The sequence below is a fragment of the Oncorhynchus kisutch genome, linkage group LG18, assembly GCF_002021735.2.
Source record: "Oncorhynchus kisutch isolate 150728-3 linkage group LG18, Okis_V2, whole genome shotgun sequence".
NCBI lineage: Eukaryota > Metazoa > Chordata > Actinopteri > Salmoniformes > Salmonidae > Oncorhynchus > Oncorhynchus kisutch.
In genome coordinates this window covers 74356936-74370405 of record NC_034191.2, presented here as the reverse complement: position 1 = coordinate 74370405, position 13470 = coordinate 74356936, and the positions used below count along the sequence as shown (strand labels likewise).

Genomic DNA, 13470 nt, shown 5'->3' with positions numbered 1-13470 from the left:
CCGATCAATTCTCAATTCTCAAGTCTTACTAGGTGTGATGCCTATTAACTACAATACATGGTTATTCCTTTAAAGGGATAGTTGACTTTTTCATCAAAAATAAGTACAACAAAAAAGTGGACTACACATTTAACTATGTTGTTATTTCTGACTTGTTGCCTGTATTGATGCATAGTTACATTTAGCACACTGAATGGCTTAACCATCCTATTCTTTGGTCTTGACCTCCAGTGTCACGGGCTGTGGGATGAGGACAACCCCAGGGGAGGAGGGAGGGAAACCCCCAAGCAGCACCACCACGAGAGGGAGAAGAGGACCAGCTCCAGGCCAGTGGAGAAGCAGGCTGCGGAGGGCAGCAGCTCCCTGCTGGAGTCGGTCCGCAACCGCATACCCCGACAATTCCACTCCATGTCCACCTCCACCCCGCTGCGCCGCAAGAGCTCCAGCTCCGCCTCCCACCTTTCCCAGCGCACCGTGCGCTCCGCCCACTCCAAAGGAGGTGAGGTCACAAGTCTGTAGAGTAACTCCCTTATTGGGCTTAGATATGTTTGGGGGAAATATCTAGACTTTTAATTATGAACCAACACAATATCATCTGTGAGCCCTATGTCTTCAAAACCTCATCAAACCTGCTGACTCCACAGATAGTGTGAGCTCACGGCCTGGCCTGCGGAGAGGGCACAGCTTGCAGAGAGGGGACAGCCTGCGGAGAGGGGACAGTGTGCTGAGTGTCCAGCACAGGAGCAAGAAGGAGATGATCCTGGAGAAACTCAGAGAGCAGCTCATCAAAGCCAAGAGCTTCACTGTCAAAAAGTAGGTGTACTGACTTGAAGGTGCCTTATTACTGTTATTAGGCTACTATTCAGTCGCTATCCAGGATAATAAATTGTTTAATGGTGGCTATACTGTAAATCTATAAGCCTGATTTGATTTTGATGCATACACATTACATGGTTCATAAAAATGACATTAACCGTTCATAAAGGTATCTAGTTTATCTTGTTTACCTTGTTTACTGTAACAGATCATTGTTTTTTTGCCTGTCTGTAGAACTCTGGAGATCTACATTCCCATCTGTCAGTTCTTCTACAACCTGATCCACCCAGAGTACAGTGCAGTGACAGACGTCTATGTGCTGATGTTCCTGGCCGACACAGTGGACTTTATCATCATCGTCTTCGGCTTCTGGGCATTTGGGGTAAGTTTGATATATGATATGTTAGTGCTAAAATTCTGGTTTAAACTGTCATTGTCTTTGTGATTGAAACCCAGTGTAATGAATTTCAATTGTCCCTAAAGGGACAAGAACACTTTTGAACTTGAAACTTCCAAATAAATACCATACCATTTCCATAACATTTCATAACATAACAGTACTTCCTGTACCCCAACAGAAACACTCTGCGGCAGCTGACATCACTTCCTCCCTGTCGGAAGACCAGGTTCCCGAAGCCTTCCTGGTGATGGTGCTGATCCAGTTTGGCACCATGATCATCGACCGAGCCCTCTACCTTCGAAAGACCGTCATGGGAAAAGTCATCTTCCAGGTCATCCTGGTGTTCGGCATCCACTTCTGGATGTTCTTCATCCTGCCTGGAGTCACAGAGAGGTATGAATGTGGAGAAATAACATGTATTTATTGAGTAATTTTTATAATTTAGTCACAACCAGCTCCTTCTTTCTTTTAAATACATATTTTAAATACTTACTAAATAGTTGCGTCATTAGTAAGTAACGTGTAATGTTTGACTTTGAAAATACACACTAATATTATTTCCATATCAATCACCAGACGGTTCAGTCAGAACACAGTGGCCCAGCTGTGGTACTTCGTCAAGTGCATCTACTTTGGCCTGTCGGCCTATCAGATCCGTTGTGGCTACCCCACCCGCGTCCTGGGCAACTTCCTCACCAAGAGTTACAACTACCTCAATCTTTTCCTCTTCCAAGGGTGAGTGCTATTCAGGCCACTTGTGACCACAATCACCAATTGAGAATACAATAATGAAGAATGAATTTCTGTGAAAAGAGACTCATCAGCAGTGTTGGGAGTAACACGGTACAAAAATAATGCGTAAAAGGATTGACTAATTAGTAATGGAATGCGTTACTTTTAAAAACTGGGTAAAATAAATATAGTTACGCTTGTGAACCATATCTCTTCTTTTTTTTAACCTTTACCGTGCTTTAGACCCCTGCGCAACCCGGGAGACTGTGTGAATCATATCTCTACTGGGCGTATGTTTCCATGATTCGATCTCAACTTGTTTCCTCATTTTGTTCTCGAGTTAGCGAAGAAAGGCTATTTGTCCATAGAAATGTCCATAGAAATGTTAAGAAGGTCCACATCTTTGCCATTGATCGCTTCTACAGGTATAATAGCAAAGACCATAGAGGGCTTCAACATCTAGTGGCAAGTGTGCCCTCTCTACATCTCTATGGCTCTGCGACGTGCGGTCTAACCAGAACTGGTGGTTTGAGAGGTATAGATGTTTGGCTTACAGTATATATGACTAATTAAGCAGCCCGTATGATAGTGCAGCACTTGTAGACTAGTACAGGAAAGCATAGCCACAGATGAAAGGAGAAACTAGTGATCAAACCTGAGATAGTAAGTAGCCTGTCTATGGTAGAGCCTGTTTAGCTTGCCTCGCTCCCTCCGACAGTTAAACGGTGAGATTTTGAGATTTTTTTCATTAAAGTAATGCAAAGTAATGTAACTAGTGATATAACGTGTTACTTTCTATTCAAAGTAACATTTCTAAAGTAACTTTTTGTTAAATGTAACAAGTTATAAATAATGTTTTACTTTTCCAAGTATCTAATCCCAACACTGCTCATCAGTGACGGCACATGCAACCAATGGCTGGCTGGTTGCCAGGCTGCCTGGTTCATTACTATTGCCTATAACGTTGCCCTATTGTTGCCCTAACGTTGCCCTAACATTGCTCTAACGTTGTCCTGGTTCCCAGGTTCCGCCTGGTCCCGTTCCTGACGGAGCTGCGAGCGGTGATGGACTGGGTGTGGACGGACACCACCCTCAGCCTGTCCAACTGGATCTGTGTAGAGGACATCTACGCCCATATCTTTGTTCTCAAGTGCTGGAGGATGTCAGAGAAGGTGAGGGACCATGGGCCTGCTGTGTTAGTTCTCCTCTAGGACCTCCCTATCCATATCTGAATGATGCTTAGAGTGGAAGTAGATAGTATGTTGTCAAAGAGGCTGTATAGAAATGAGATACAGCAGGTTTATGCGGGACTCACACGGGGCACCAATTACGTAGGTTCGCCCAAAAGTTTTAAAACATTTATAGAAACTGTAACGAAAGTCTATTGTTTATTTCCCCAAACTATTTCTTTATATTCTTTTATGTGTGTTGTTTACCAGAGGTACCCCCAGCCTCGCGGGCAGAAGAAGAAGAAGGTGGTGAAGTATGGGATGGGAGGTTTGATCGTCATGCTTCTTATCTGCATTGTTTGGTTCCCGCTGCTCTTCATGTCACTGGTCAAGTCAGTGGCCGGGGTGGTCAACAAACCTCTGGATGTGTCGGTCACCATCACCCTGGGAGGATTTCAGGTAGCGCCACTCATGTTGACCGCAGTCATATATAGAGAGACAGTTCGGCCGCCATTTTTCACACTGGGCGCAATGTTAGCATATGTTGGTAGAAACATCAGTCCAAACTCTATCTATAGCTCTGGGATTGAAGGTGTTTAGATGTTTTTATTTTTTTTACTGACTTTTGTCAGATGTCACATTTATATCTATTTTAATATTATAACGTTGGTATCTCTTCCTTAAGCCCATTTTCACTATGAGTGCCCAGCAAAATCAACTGAAGGACATTAGCAAAGCAGATTTTGCAGATTTCATGAATTCATACAACTACATTCCGGTAAGAAGACCACCCATTTTACAGCTTGCTTTCTAAATCATAATTTTAGGCCATACAATACAACATATATTTCAGATGTTGCTCAAGATTTCCAAATATCTTGTGATGATATAGATTTGACTACTATTACATTCTGGTTTGAATATATTACTGTGTATTGAATTAATGTGTATTACTATAACAAAGACCTGTCTTGTCCCACTCACACGGGACTTTATGCATCTTAGTGTTGTACAGGTATGTTTGAGTAGTAATATTTCAATGCTTCTATCATTGCAGTCAGCGATGCAGTTCCTGGAGGCCTACACGTCAGCGGACGTGGCTGTGGCGGAGCTGGAGGGCAGTTCCAACTCCCTGTGGACCATCAGCCCCCCCAGCAGGAAGAACCTGATGGACGTTCTCAGCAAGGAGGAATACTTCCCTGTCACCATGTCCTGGACCATCCAGAGGTAAGAGTGACACGGCACCAGACTGAAACAGGGAAGGACAACCTGGAACTGCCCAATAAGATACGTTCATTTTTGTTTTCCATTGCACGCTGCACTCAACCAGGACATAGAGAATCAAACCAATACTCGACTGCACACATGGAAACACACTCACTTGCAATCTGAGAGAGAACCAAACTCACACACTTATTACAAACTCAAAAGTGTCTTGCACAACTCAACATTCAACATTTCGTACAGAGAGGGTGGGAGACAATGATGGAAGGAGTCAATATATTTGTTTCTTGCTTCCATTTTTGAATGGATAAATGAGTTCCGCTCTAGGGTGTCTGTGTCGTTAGAGATCTGTGTGAACTTGATAAAATGACATAGTTGTGTAGATACACATATGTTACATAGTACTTTAGAGCCGTAAAATATCTGTTGAGATATCTGTCCATTTGCAATGTCTGTGAGCCGGAAAATAACACATTTACGAGTTCACAAAGTAATGTGTGATGTACCATTTGTGACCACAGTGTACTGTGTGCAATTGCGATTTTTCTCTCTTCAACAGGAATCTCAGTCTTGGAGCCAAAGCTGAAGTTGCGACAGATAAACATATAACATACCTTGATATGACAACGCGACAAGAGTTAATAGATCTGCTGAATGGGACCAGAAACCAGGCTGTGTAAGTAGACTTCACTAAGGAAAACGGACTACAGCTTTTGAGGCTTAATTAAGCCTTCATAAACCCTTTATAAGGCCTTTATACATTTTTCATAAATCATTAATTATTAAATGACATGCTATATAATGTATACAACCACTTGACAGGGTGAGGTAGGTTACTTTATAAATATAATTAGTTACAATTACCACATTTTTTGGTCGGTAATGTAACTTTTGTATTACCCAAACTAAGTAACGTAATCTGATTACTTTCAGTTACTTCTGGATTACTTTCCCCTTAAGATGCAATAGAAGAAGACAAAAAGGATCCAGCAAATGCATTTGGTGTGTCATCATAGTGGTCTCTGATTGGTGGTCATCATTTGGTGTGTCATAGTGGTCTCTGACTTGTGTTCAGACTCACTTAGGTGGAACAAATTTAAACTTGCGCCTTTTTTCAATGCTAAATTTAATGTCATTGAGAAATAAAAATATTATGTTTTTGCTAGTAATATAACTGATTACAGGTACATTTTTTGTTGTTGTAATCAGATTAAATGTAATTAGTTACGACCCAACCATGTCAATGCACTATGGACATTTTTTTAGATCTCTTTCTCCCCTCTCTTCTCCAGGGTGATAGAACAAGTCTTCCCATGCTTCCTCAGAGCTCCCAGTGACTCCAATGCCAAACCTATAGAACAACTCTATAAAGGTAATTCCTCTATAAAGGTAATTTGGGGCGGCAAAAGGTTGCTAGATCGAATCCCCGAGCTGTCGTTCTGCCCCTGAACAAGGCAGTTAACCCACTGTTCCTAGGCTGTCATTGAAAATAAGAATTTGCTTAGTTAACTAAAGGTTAAATTTGAAAAAAATGTACACATCCTTGAATAGACTTCAAATACAGTGAATAGATGTTCATAGACAGATTGACATTGTATGTGAAATGAACACTTCTACATTTCTTATTTTGACACTGTTTCAAACTGAAGCATCCCCCTCTTATTACTGACTGCTGATGTAGCATTAATGATATTATCTCCCTTTCAGACAATAGCTACAAGAACATCCTGCTAGCCCTGGAGAGAACCCACAACAGCAGTGGAGAGATCCAGGAGTGGTGGATCGTAGACCAGCCGTCGGCGGGACAGATCCAGATGAGGGGTGCGGCAGTTGGGAAGAAGAGAGAGGCGGGCCTCCAGCTGTACGTGTTTAGTGACAAAGTCAGCCCGCCCAGTCTGGGCTTCCTGGCAGGATATGGGTGAGTGGAGGGATATCTGACAGTGTGACTTGGGTTGTTTTCAGTCAGGCACACCTTAGTAAAACATTAAGCAGCAAAAAATGAAAATGAGCATTTCTTATTGTTTAAGGTCAGGTAGTACCACCTTGTTTCAAGATATTGTTTTGTGCCTACTGGACACAACCCTGGTCTTGCTTTCTAAAAGGGATCCTGCATTTATAGTGGTTTATTACTTGTTATAGGCACGTATGAGCCTTTATAATGTATAATTACAAGGCTTATATAATGTGTTACGTCGCTCACCGACAGGATCATGGGTCTCTACGCCTCGGTGGTGCTCGTCATCGGAAAGTTTGTGCGCGAGTTCTTCAGCGGCATCTCGCACTCCATCATGTTCGAGGAGCTGCCCGTCGTGGACCGCATCTTGAAGCTGTGTACCGACATCTTCCTGGTCAGAGAGACGGGCGAGCTGGAACTGGAGGAAGACCTATATGCCAAGCTCATCTTCCTGTACCGATCACCAGAGACTATGATCAAGTGGACCAGGCACCAGAAAATAAAGTGAGAGAGCCACCTAGTAGGCGACAGAGACATGAAGTCTCAGAAGGATAGATTTCTAAAAAAAAAGAAAAGCACAATCCAGCAGGAAGTTCCAAGCTAGCTTGTTGCGCTCCGTCCTTTGGTGCGACTGTGATAAGAACCATCTCCCTATCGAGCCTACAGTGAAACAATGTGACCTACACATGAAAGGTGACTGCAGAAGCAGTGTTTTGTTTGTACTCTTTAAGTGCATCTCTAAAGATTTGCAGCCATCAGTCAGTCAGTGTGTTAGAGATGACACAGATGTCTGGCCTTTTTCCTATTGGGAAACATGAACCATGGGTTGTGCAATATACTGTCCAGATAGTTGGCTGTGAACTTGAATAGACATGTTATCTTGAGCTACACGGAAGAGAAGGGGACAGCGACAGAGACACTAGCCACTTGTATTGTCCAAGATATTTTACCTTACAGTAGCCTACTGGATGTGCTTTGACTTTTCCAGCAAGACAACAGCGAGAGGTTGTGACATGGAAAACAAGTTAAGATACTTTGTTGCCATTATTGTGATGTTTCTGAAGAGTAATCAAATGGAGCTGTCGTTCTCAGGAAATGAATATCATCTCACCAGAACGGGAATACGTATTTTTTTTAACCTGTAGGACACCTAGGAGAAACTAAAAAGGGAAAAACAGTGATGTGATGAACACTGAGTATTTCTATCATATCATGGAGTATGTCCATGTTCATGGAACCCCTATGAAGACCTGTGATTTGAGAATAGGAGGGCGTCAATTCAGCCATTCTTTTTTAAGCTTGTAACCTGTATTGCTTGAAAACCCCCTTTTTTTATTTGTTAGTGTTAAGTTCACATGGTCAACCAAAATGTGATCAAATCCATGCAATACAAGGTGTAAGTGAATAGATTGTTTTCTTGTCATGAGATACATAATGTCTGTGCACCTCCATAGTGTAAGGAAACCAGTTTGTGGTGTTATTGTGGTTCAGCGACCTGAGCATAAAGCACATGTTTGAAAGCTGAATGTTGAGAATGTTGCTGCCATTTTATTCAGTAAAAACACAAGAAGGCATGCCACAAACATCCAGCCTGCATGCTCCACAATACTTGACACACATTTTAAGATTAGTTGTAAACAGGAATCATCATTTCTATCTTTCAGTTGGTTAAAAAGCATAGCCATATGAAAACTGTGGAAAGGCATTCTGAAATCCTGATGAAACAAAACAATAAATAACTTTATACTAAATTACCCACTATATTATTTTCTCAGCATTCATTTGATTCCATATATGAGTGTAGCCTTCACACAGACAATAGCAACTGAAATAGCTGTTTAACACTTTATACTATAGAAATGGATTCATCCACCCCTTTACACATCAATCATTGAGGCACAGCATTTTTAGATTGTAAGTTACATTTTCACACTGTGTATCTTGTTGCATACGGTTGTAGATTTAAAGATAAAAAAACATCACTGATCAATCCACTGAGGCAAATACAACAAAAGCAATATAATATTTTATATCACAATAAATGCAGCAAAATAAACAATATTTTACAATCACAGTAAACCCAAAAAGGGACAAATAATATATATTCAATCATTGAGTAGTATGTGATTATTTTCCACACCGACGTTACCATGTTACTGTTCTGAGCAACTCGTAATGCTTGATGGTCCGAGTGCCTGCAGCTGTTGCTTGGATTCTGGAGATGGGAGAGTAAGGCAGACATGCTCCCTGACATGCTCAGAATGAGAGGACAGGCTGTGGAAGATTCAAACTCCCCTCCTAACAGGGAACAGGAAGTGTTCTGGTCCAGACAGGAAGTCCAGGTTCTGTGGCTAACATAGCCCACCGGCATACTCATCCTCGTCAGCCTCTCCGGCACCTGCTCCTCCTTCCGCAGCATCGGCAGCTGGCGCCTTCTTCTTCTTACCACCCCCTGGAACCCTCAGGCTGATGGACAACTTGGCATACTGCAAGACCATTGGCACTTTGTTCAGGTTAAGGCAAGTTAGTGGTCTCTACAGTATATGTTTCTCAGTAGAGTGTATTCCAAATCTCTCTTTGAGTACCCCCCCAGCCAGTTCCATGTTTTTGCTGATTCAACTAATTAACGAATCAGAAAACCCTTGGTTGGTTTGAATCAGGTATGTGTGTATCTTTCAGAAATAGATCAGGAGAGGTTTTTCCCAAATATTATGATAATTGAAAAGATAAATCATACAAAAACAACAAGCAAGCAGGGTCTAGAGGGGTGACGCAGGTAAAAAATAACATTTTAAAAAGCAGTTGGACTGCTATTGTGTCTATTAATAAACTACTTCTCTGACTTTGTATTACTCAGCCTAGCCTGGAAATGCATCTATGGGGTGGCTAGGAGAGAGGTTTCATATAGAAAGGACAGCTCATGATTCCATACCTTTTAAAGTCCTTAAATGTGATCAAAGGAGACAGTAAAGAGGGGTGTATTCATTAATCGGATTCTGCGGCAAAACATTTTGCAATGGAAACTGTTTAGTCCAAAGGAAAATGTTTTGCAACAAAAAAAAGTGTTTCTATTCGACAAATTCAAGAAGGTCCCTCTCCCTCTCATTCCATTTTCTTCCTAGAGTAAACATTTTTTGTTTGAAACATTTTGTAACAGACTAAATGTTTTTCAACGGAATCCGACTACTAAATACACCCCTGAACAACAATTTTAAAAGTAGACACTCAAACGTTGTGATGACATGCTTTGAAATAAACTTTGGTTACATAGTAGGCTCTAGGTACCACACTCACATCATTGTCCATATACTTGAATAAGGGCGAGTTACAGACGCGGTGCACTTGGTCCTCATCCTGCTCGTCATAGCCCTGCAAGAGTTGCTCCAAGGCAATACAGTCCTCGCTCCCACTGAAGCCCGGCAGACTAGGAGTAGTGGTTAGAATGGTTAGTCAAACATAAGTCATAAATTACTTTCCTATTTATCTTTAATTATAAACTTGGTGGTTTGAGCCCTGAATGCTAATTGGCTGAAAGCCATGGTATATCAGACAGTATAACATGGCTATGACAAAACATGTATTTTTACTGCTCTAATTACATTGGTAACCAGTTTATGATCGCAATAAGGCACCTCAGGGGTTTGTGGTATATGATCAATATACCACAGCTAAGGGCTGTATCCAGGCACTCCACCTTTTGTCATTTATAAGAATAGCCCTTAGCTGTGGTATATTGGTCTTATTGCTTAATTTGAAATTATAGCTCCCGAGTGGCGCAGCGGTCTAAGGCACTGCATTTCAGTGCAAGAGGTGTCACTATCAGTTCCTGGTTCGAATCCAGGCTGTATCACATCCGGCGCACAATTGGTCTAGCGTCGTCCGGGGTAGGCAGTCATTGTAAATAAGAATTTGTTCTTAACTGACTTGCCTAGTTAAATAAAAGGTTAAAAAAAATTTTTTTACAGTTAAGTCAGTACCTGTAACTCTCTCGAACACATTTATCTGCTGCTACGAAGTCATTTCTGTGAAGGTGGACTAGCACTTGGGCACTGGTTTTCTGGAGATAAGCAAATACACAGGCAACAATTTGGTTTCAACACACAGTCAATTTTCTTAATCAGGTTAAATAAGTAAAACGCACCTTAAAACACGTTGGGTAATTCTCTATTTCTTTATACATGTTCTTCTCCTTCTGAATTGACACTGCTGCTTCATCAAGCCTGACGAACAAAAACACAGTTAGCGGGTAGGGAATGAGTAGGACATGTAGAAAAATCTGTAAAGCAAGTGAGAATTTACTTGTGTTGCCTGACGAGCAGTCTTGATGATTTCCCCAGCATCTCCACAGCTTGACGTAGACGGTCCTCATTCTGCAGAAATATGCATTCACCATATCAATACTGCTTCAATTGATTTGATCACATTGCATTACCGTTACAACATTATAATGTATTCAATATAAAAATAGGACTGTGTTAATATTGCCATGCAATAAGTGAGATCCCTACAAATGTGACCCTGAACTGAGGAAGTGGCATGGAAGCAACACAATGATATCTGGTCTTCCGTAGTATGAAATATTGAACTCATATAGCTGTACCTCAAACACTGATGCAGCTTTCTGGTACAGATCCACTGCTTTTGCTAGATCCTGTGATTCGATTAGCCTACAAAAAAAAAGAAAGGTACGCCTTTAAATTTAAAAAAGAGCATCAAAACAAGGACTAAAAACAAGTATCAGCGTCATCAATACGTTTCGTGACATGCCAATGATGACAGGGAATTACTTTCTAGAGCCCATCTATGATGATCAATATTGGCTACGTACTTTCCAGCTCTGTCGAGGGCCAAGGCTGCAGTGTCTGGTGTGCCGTTCTCTACATACATCATGCTTGCTCTCTCAATGTACTGGATAGCCTCTGGTATCCTCTGCATGTCCTGGAGAGAAACACATGTCTGTCAATGATTAGCTTCAGTAAGTAGTTAATAGTAAAACTAAAACATGTGTCAAATGTCTGACTAACAACAATGGCTTTAATCCTGAACTGGGCAACAAAAGAGTTAAAACTATGGAATAAAAATAACAGCAAATTTGATCCGACGTCTGATAACAATGCATGAGTGTAGATACTGTTTATCACATTAACACTAACCTTAAGCATCATACCAGCTGCTTCAAGTGCTCTGCAACAGAAATGTCTCCTTAGCAACATCCAATACAGACAAAAGTACACCAACCAGTGTCTATTGTACATCATCTGGACTCTATGAATAGCATTACATGAGACATGTCTTTCATACTCACTTGGCAGCATGGAATAGTCTGAACATTTAGTTAAGTTAAAAGAAAACATTGATGTTTATATGAGATTTGTAGTCAATGTTGTTCAAATGTAGCATATAAAATCCCTACATTAACTGTCAAACAACCCTGTGAAAGTAGTCTCCCTAGGCAGACCCACATTAACAATGCCCTAGGTCTGAGATTACCAAGACTACTGCGAGAGCATTCATGGTTGTTAAAATTGTGTGATAAGCCTAGCCCGCTATAGGAAGTGAGCATTGAAAGGATACGTTTTGTTGTTGGTATGGGCTTCTGCCTCTTGCAGGTATGCCTCCTTCGCTTCTTCAAGCATCTTGGCATTTTTAAAGGCAACAGCTGGAAGATGGAGGAGGGAATGCTTCATTATGCATTTATAATTAAGAAATAATGCCAGAGGGGGTGTGGTATATGGCCAATATACCACAGCTATGGGCTGTTCTTATGTTCGACACAACACAGAGTGCCTGGACACAGCCCTTAGCTGTGGTATATTAGCCAGGGGCGCAACTTTCTCTGGGGACATGTCCCCCACACATTCTGAAATTGCATTTTTTGCTCCCCCCCCCCCCCCCCCCCGTTTTATCATTGGAATGTGATACAAAACGAGGCAACGGTGTGCTTTAGGACCATGTGGACGCCTCCGAGTGGTCAGGTAGGCTATTTGCAGTGTTTATCCGACTGGGTAAAAATGTTTTATAATAATAATAATAATTATTATGTCCCCCCCACTTCTAAAACCAAAGTTGCACCCCTAATATTAGCCATGTATCACAAACCCCTGAGGTGCCTTATTGCTATTATAAACTGGTTTCCAACTTAATTAGAGCTGTAAAAAGAAATGTTTAGTCATACCTGTGGTATACCGCTGATATACCATGGCTGTCAGCCAATCAGCATTCAGTGCTCAAACCACCCAGTTTATAATAAATAACTATTTCATTGGACAACTTGAGCAACATTAAGTGCAATCTAGCATCGTAATACTGACAGTGTGTTATTGCCCAACTAGCCAAGTAAAACTTAACTCCATGATGCACATCAAGAGAGTTGAGTGGAACATAAAATAAATAAAAGGTTTTTTAAACATAGTTTTACTTGGCTAGTGCTCACCAGTCGTTGTCGAAGGGAACATGTTTTCAGGTGTATTGAATAGTGTAATAAATAGCCTTTAATATAATACCTGCTTTTGAGTACTCTGATGCAGCACTGTCATAGTCAGGCTTCCATTTCATGAAACTGGTCCTTAAACTTTGGGGGGAAAGGCATTATATTCAGTGAAAACATAACACCAGGGTTGTCTATTTGGATTTACCATAGGGTTTAATACAGATGTGGACGTGCTATTATTTATGCAGTGATACTGTCAGGAATAACTGCAGCGCAGGAAGAGACTAACGTTAGCCAGCCAGCTCAACTGGCTTCCAATCCTGTATAGAGTGGCTAGATAAATAGCATATGCTTAACTAGAAATATAATTTCCTTCCTACTTGTGTTGTAAATGTGTATATTTACAATATAGACTAGTTAATACTATGGAACTGGCTACCTACTGAAATAAAATGCTCAAAAGCAATACAGCTAAATTGGCTAACGTTAGCTAGCAATATTTCCTTACTATTTTTCAGCCTTGGCAATGTGGTCGTGCGCCTCGTTGATTTTCGCAGCCATCTGGTCCAAACTAGCTAACAATGTAATTCAACGATGAGTATTAAACATACTACTGACTAAAATATAGTGAGAAGTTGCTGTAGCTAGCTCTGGGTGCTAGCGTTACTGGTTTCAGAAGACTCTTTCGTCATCGGGGTTTGACTACGGAATCCCGTGAGTTGCCTTTTCTTTATATAACGATACA

The 13470-nt window shown here is 41.2% G+C and overlaps 2 protein-coding genes across 3 annotated transcripts in view; one reads left to right on the top strand and one right to left on the bottom strand.

Annotated features, from left to right (window-relative positions):
- Positions 1-8046, top strand: part of LOC109909631 (piezo-type mechanosensitive ion channel component 2) — a 188537-nt gene extending 180491 nt beyond the window's left edge. The window contains exons 35-47 of the mRNA XM_031795307.1: positions 232-499; positions 645-813; positions 1051-1198; positions 1395-1609; positions 1793-1951; positions 2973-3120; positions 3388-3576; positions 3803-3895; positions 4175-4344; positions 4901-5017; positions 5634-5713; positions 6049-6259; positions 6548-8046. Of these exons, the coding sequence (XP_031651167.1) occupies positions 232-499; positions 645-813; positions 1051-1198; positions 1395-1609; positions 1793-1951; positions 2973-3120; positions 3388-3576; positions 3803-3895; positions 4175-4344; positions 4901-5017; positions 5634-5713; positions 6049-6259; positions 6548-6803 (2223 nt within the window). The 3' untranslated portion in view covers positions 6804-8046. The remainder of the gene's footprint in view (positions 1-231; positions 500-644; positions 814-1050; positions 1199-1394; positions 1610-1792; positions 1952-2972; positions 3121-3387; positions 3577-3802; positions 3896-4174; positions 4345-4900; positions 5018-5633; positions 5714-6048; positions 6260-6547) is intronic.
- LOC109909796 (gamma-soluble NSF attachment protein) lies at positions 7822-13444 on the bottom strand. 2 transcript variants are annotated; one of them, XM_020508825.2, is made up of 12 exons: positions 13234-13444; positions 12799-12866; positions 11870-11954; positions 11601-11618; positions 11449-11479; positions 11124-11233; positions 10896-10962; positions 10595-10665; positions 10437-10515; positions 10273-10352; positions 9590-9719; positions 7822-8781 (listed from the first exon to the last, which is right to left on the bottom strand). In XM_020508825.2, exons 1-12 carry the CDS (start codon positions 13284-13286, stop codon positions 8647-8649), a joined length of 927 nt encoding a protein of 308 aa, XP_020364414.1. In that variant the 5' UTR covers positions 13287-13444; the 3' UTR covers positions 7822-8646. The 2 variants fall into 2 exon arrangements, with proteins under 2 accessions (XP_020364414.1, XP_031652641.1); XM_031796781.1 differs by having other exon boundaries at positions 11449-11618.
- Positions 13445-13470: the final 26 nt, after the last annotated feature.

Excerpts from the sequence above, each read along its gene's own strand:
- LOC109909796 (XM_031796781.1), bottom strand. The coding sequence starts at position 12,831 with ATGACAGTGCTGCATCAGAGTACTCAAAAGCAG. Across the intron at positions 10,666-10,895 it reads AAGCTGCATCAGTGTTTGAG|AATGAGGACCGTCTACGTCA; the intron begins GTACAGCTATAT and ends ATATTTCTGCAG. Across the intron at positions 9,720-10,272 it reads TGTGTTCGAGAGAGTTACAG|TCTGCCGGGCTTCAGTGGGA; the intron begins GTACTGACTTAA and ends CACTACTCCTAG.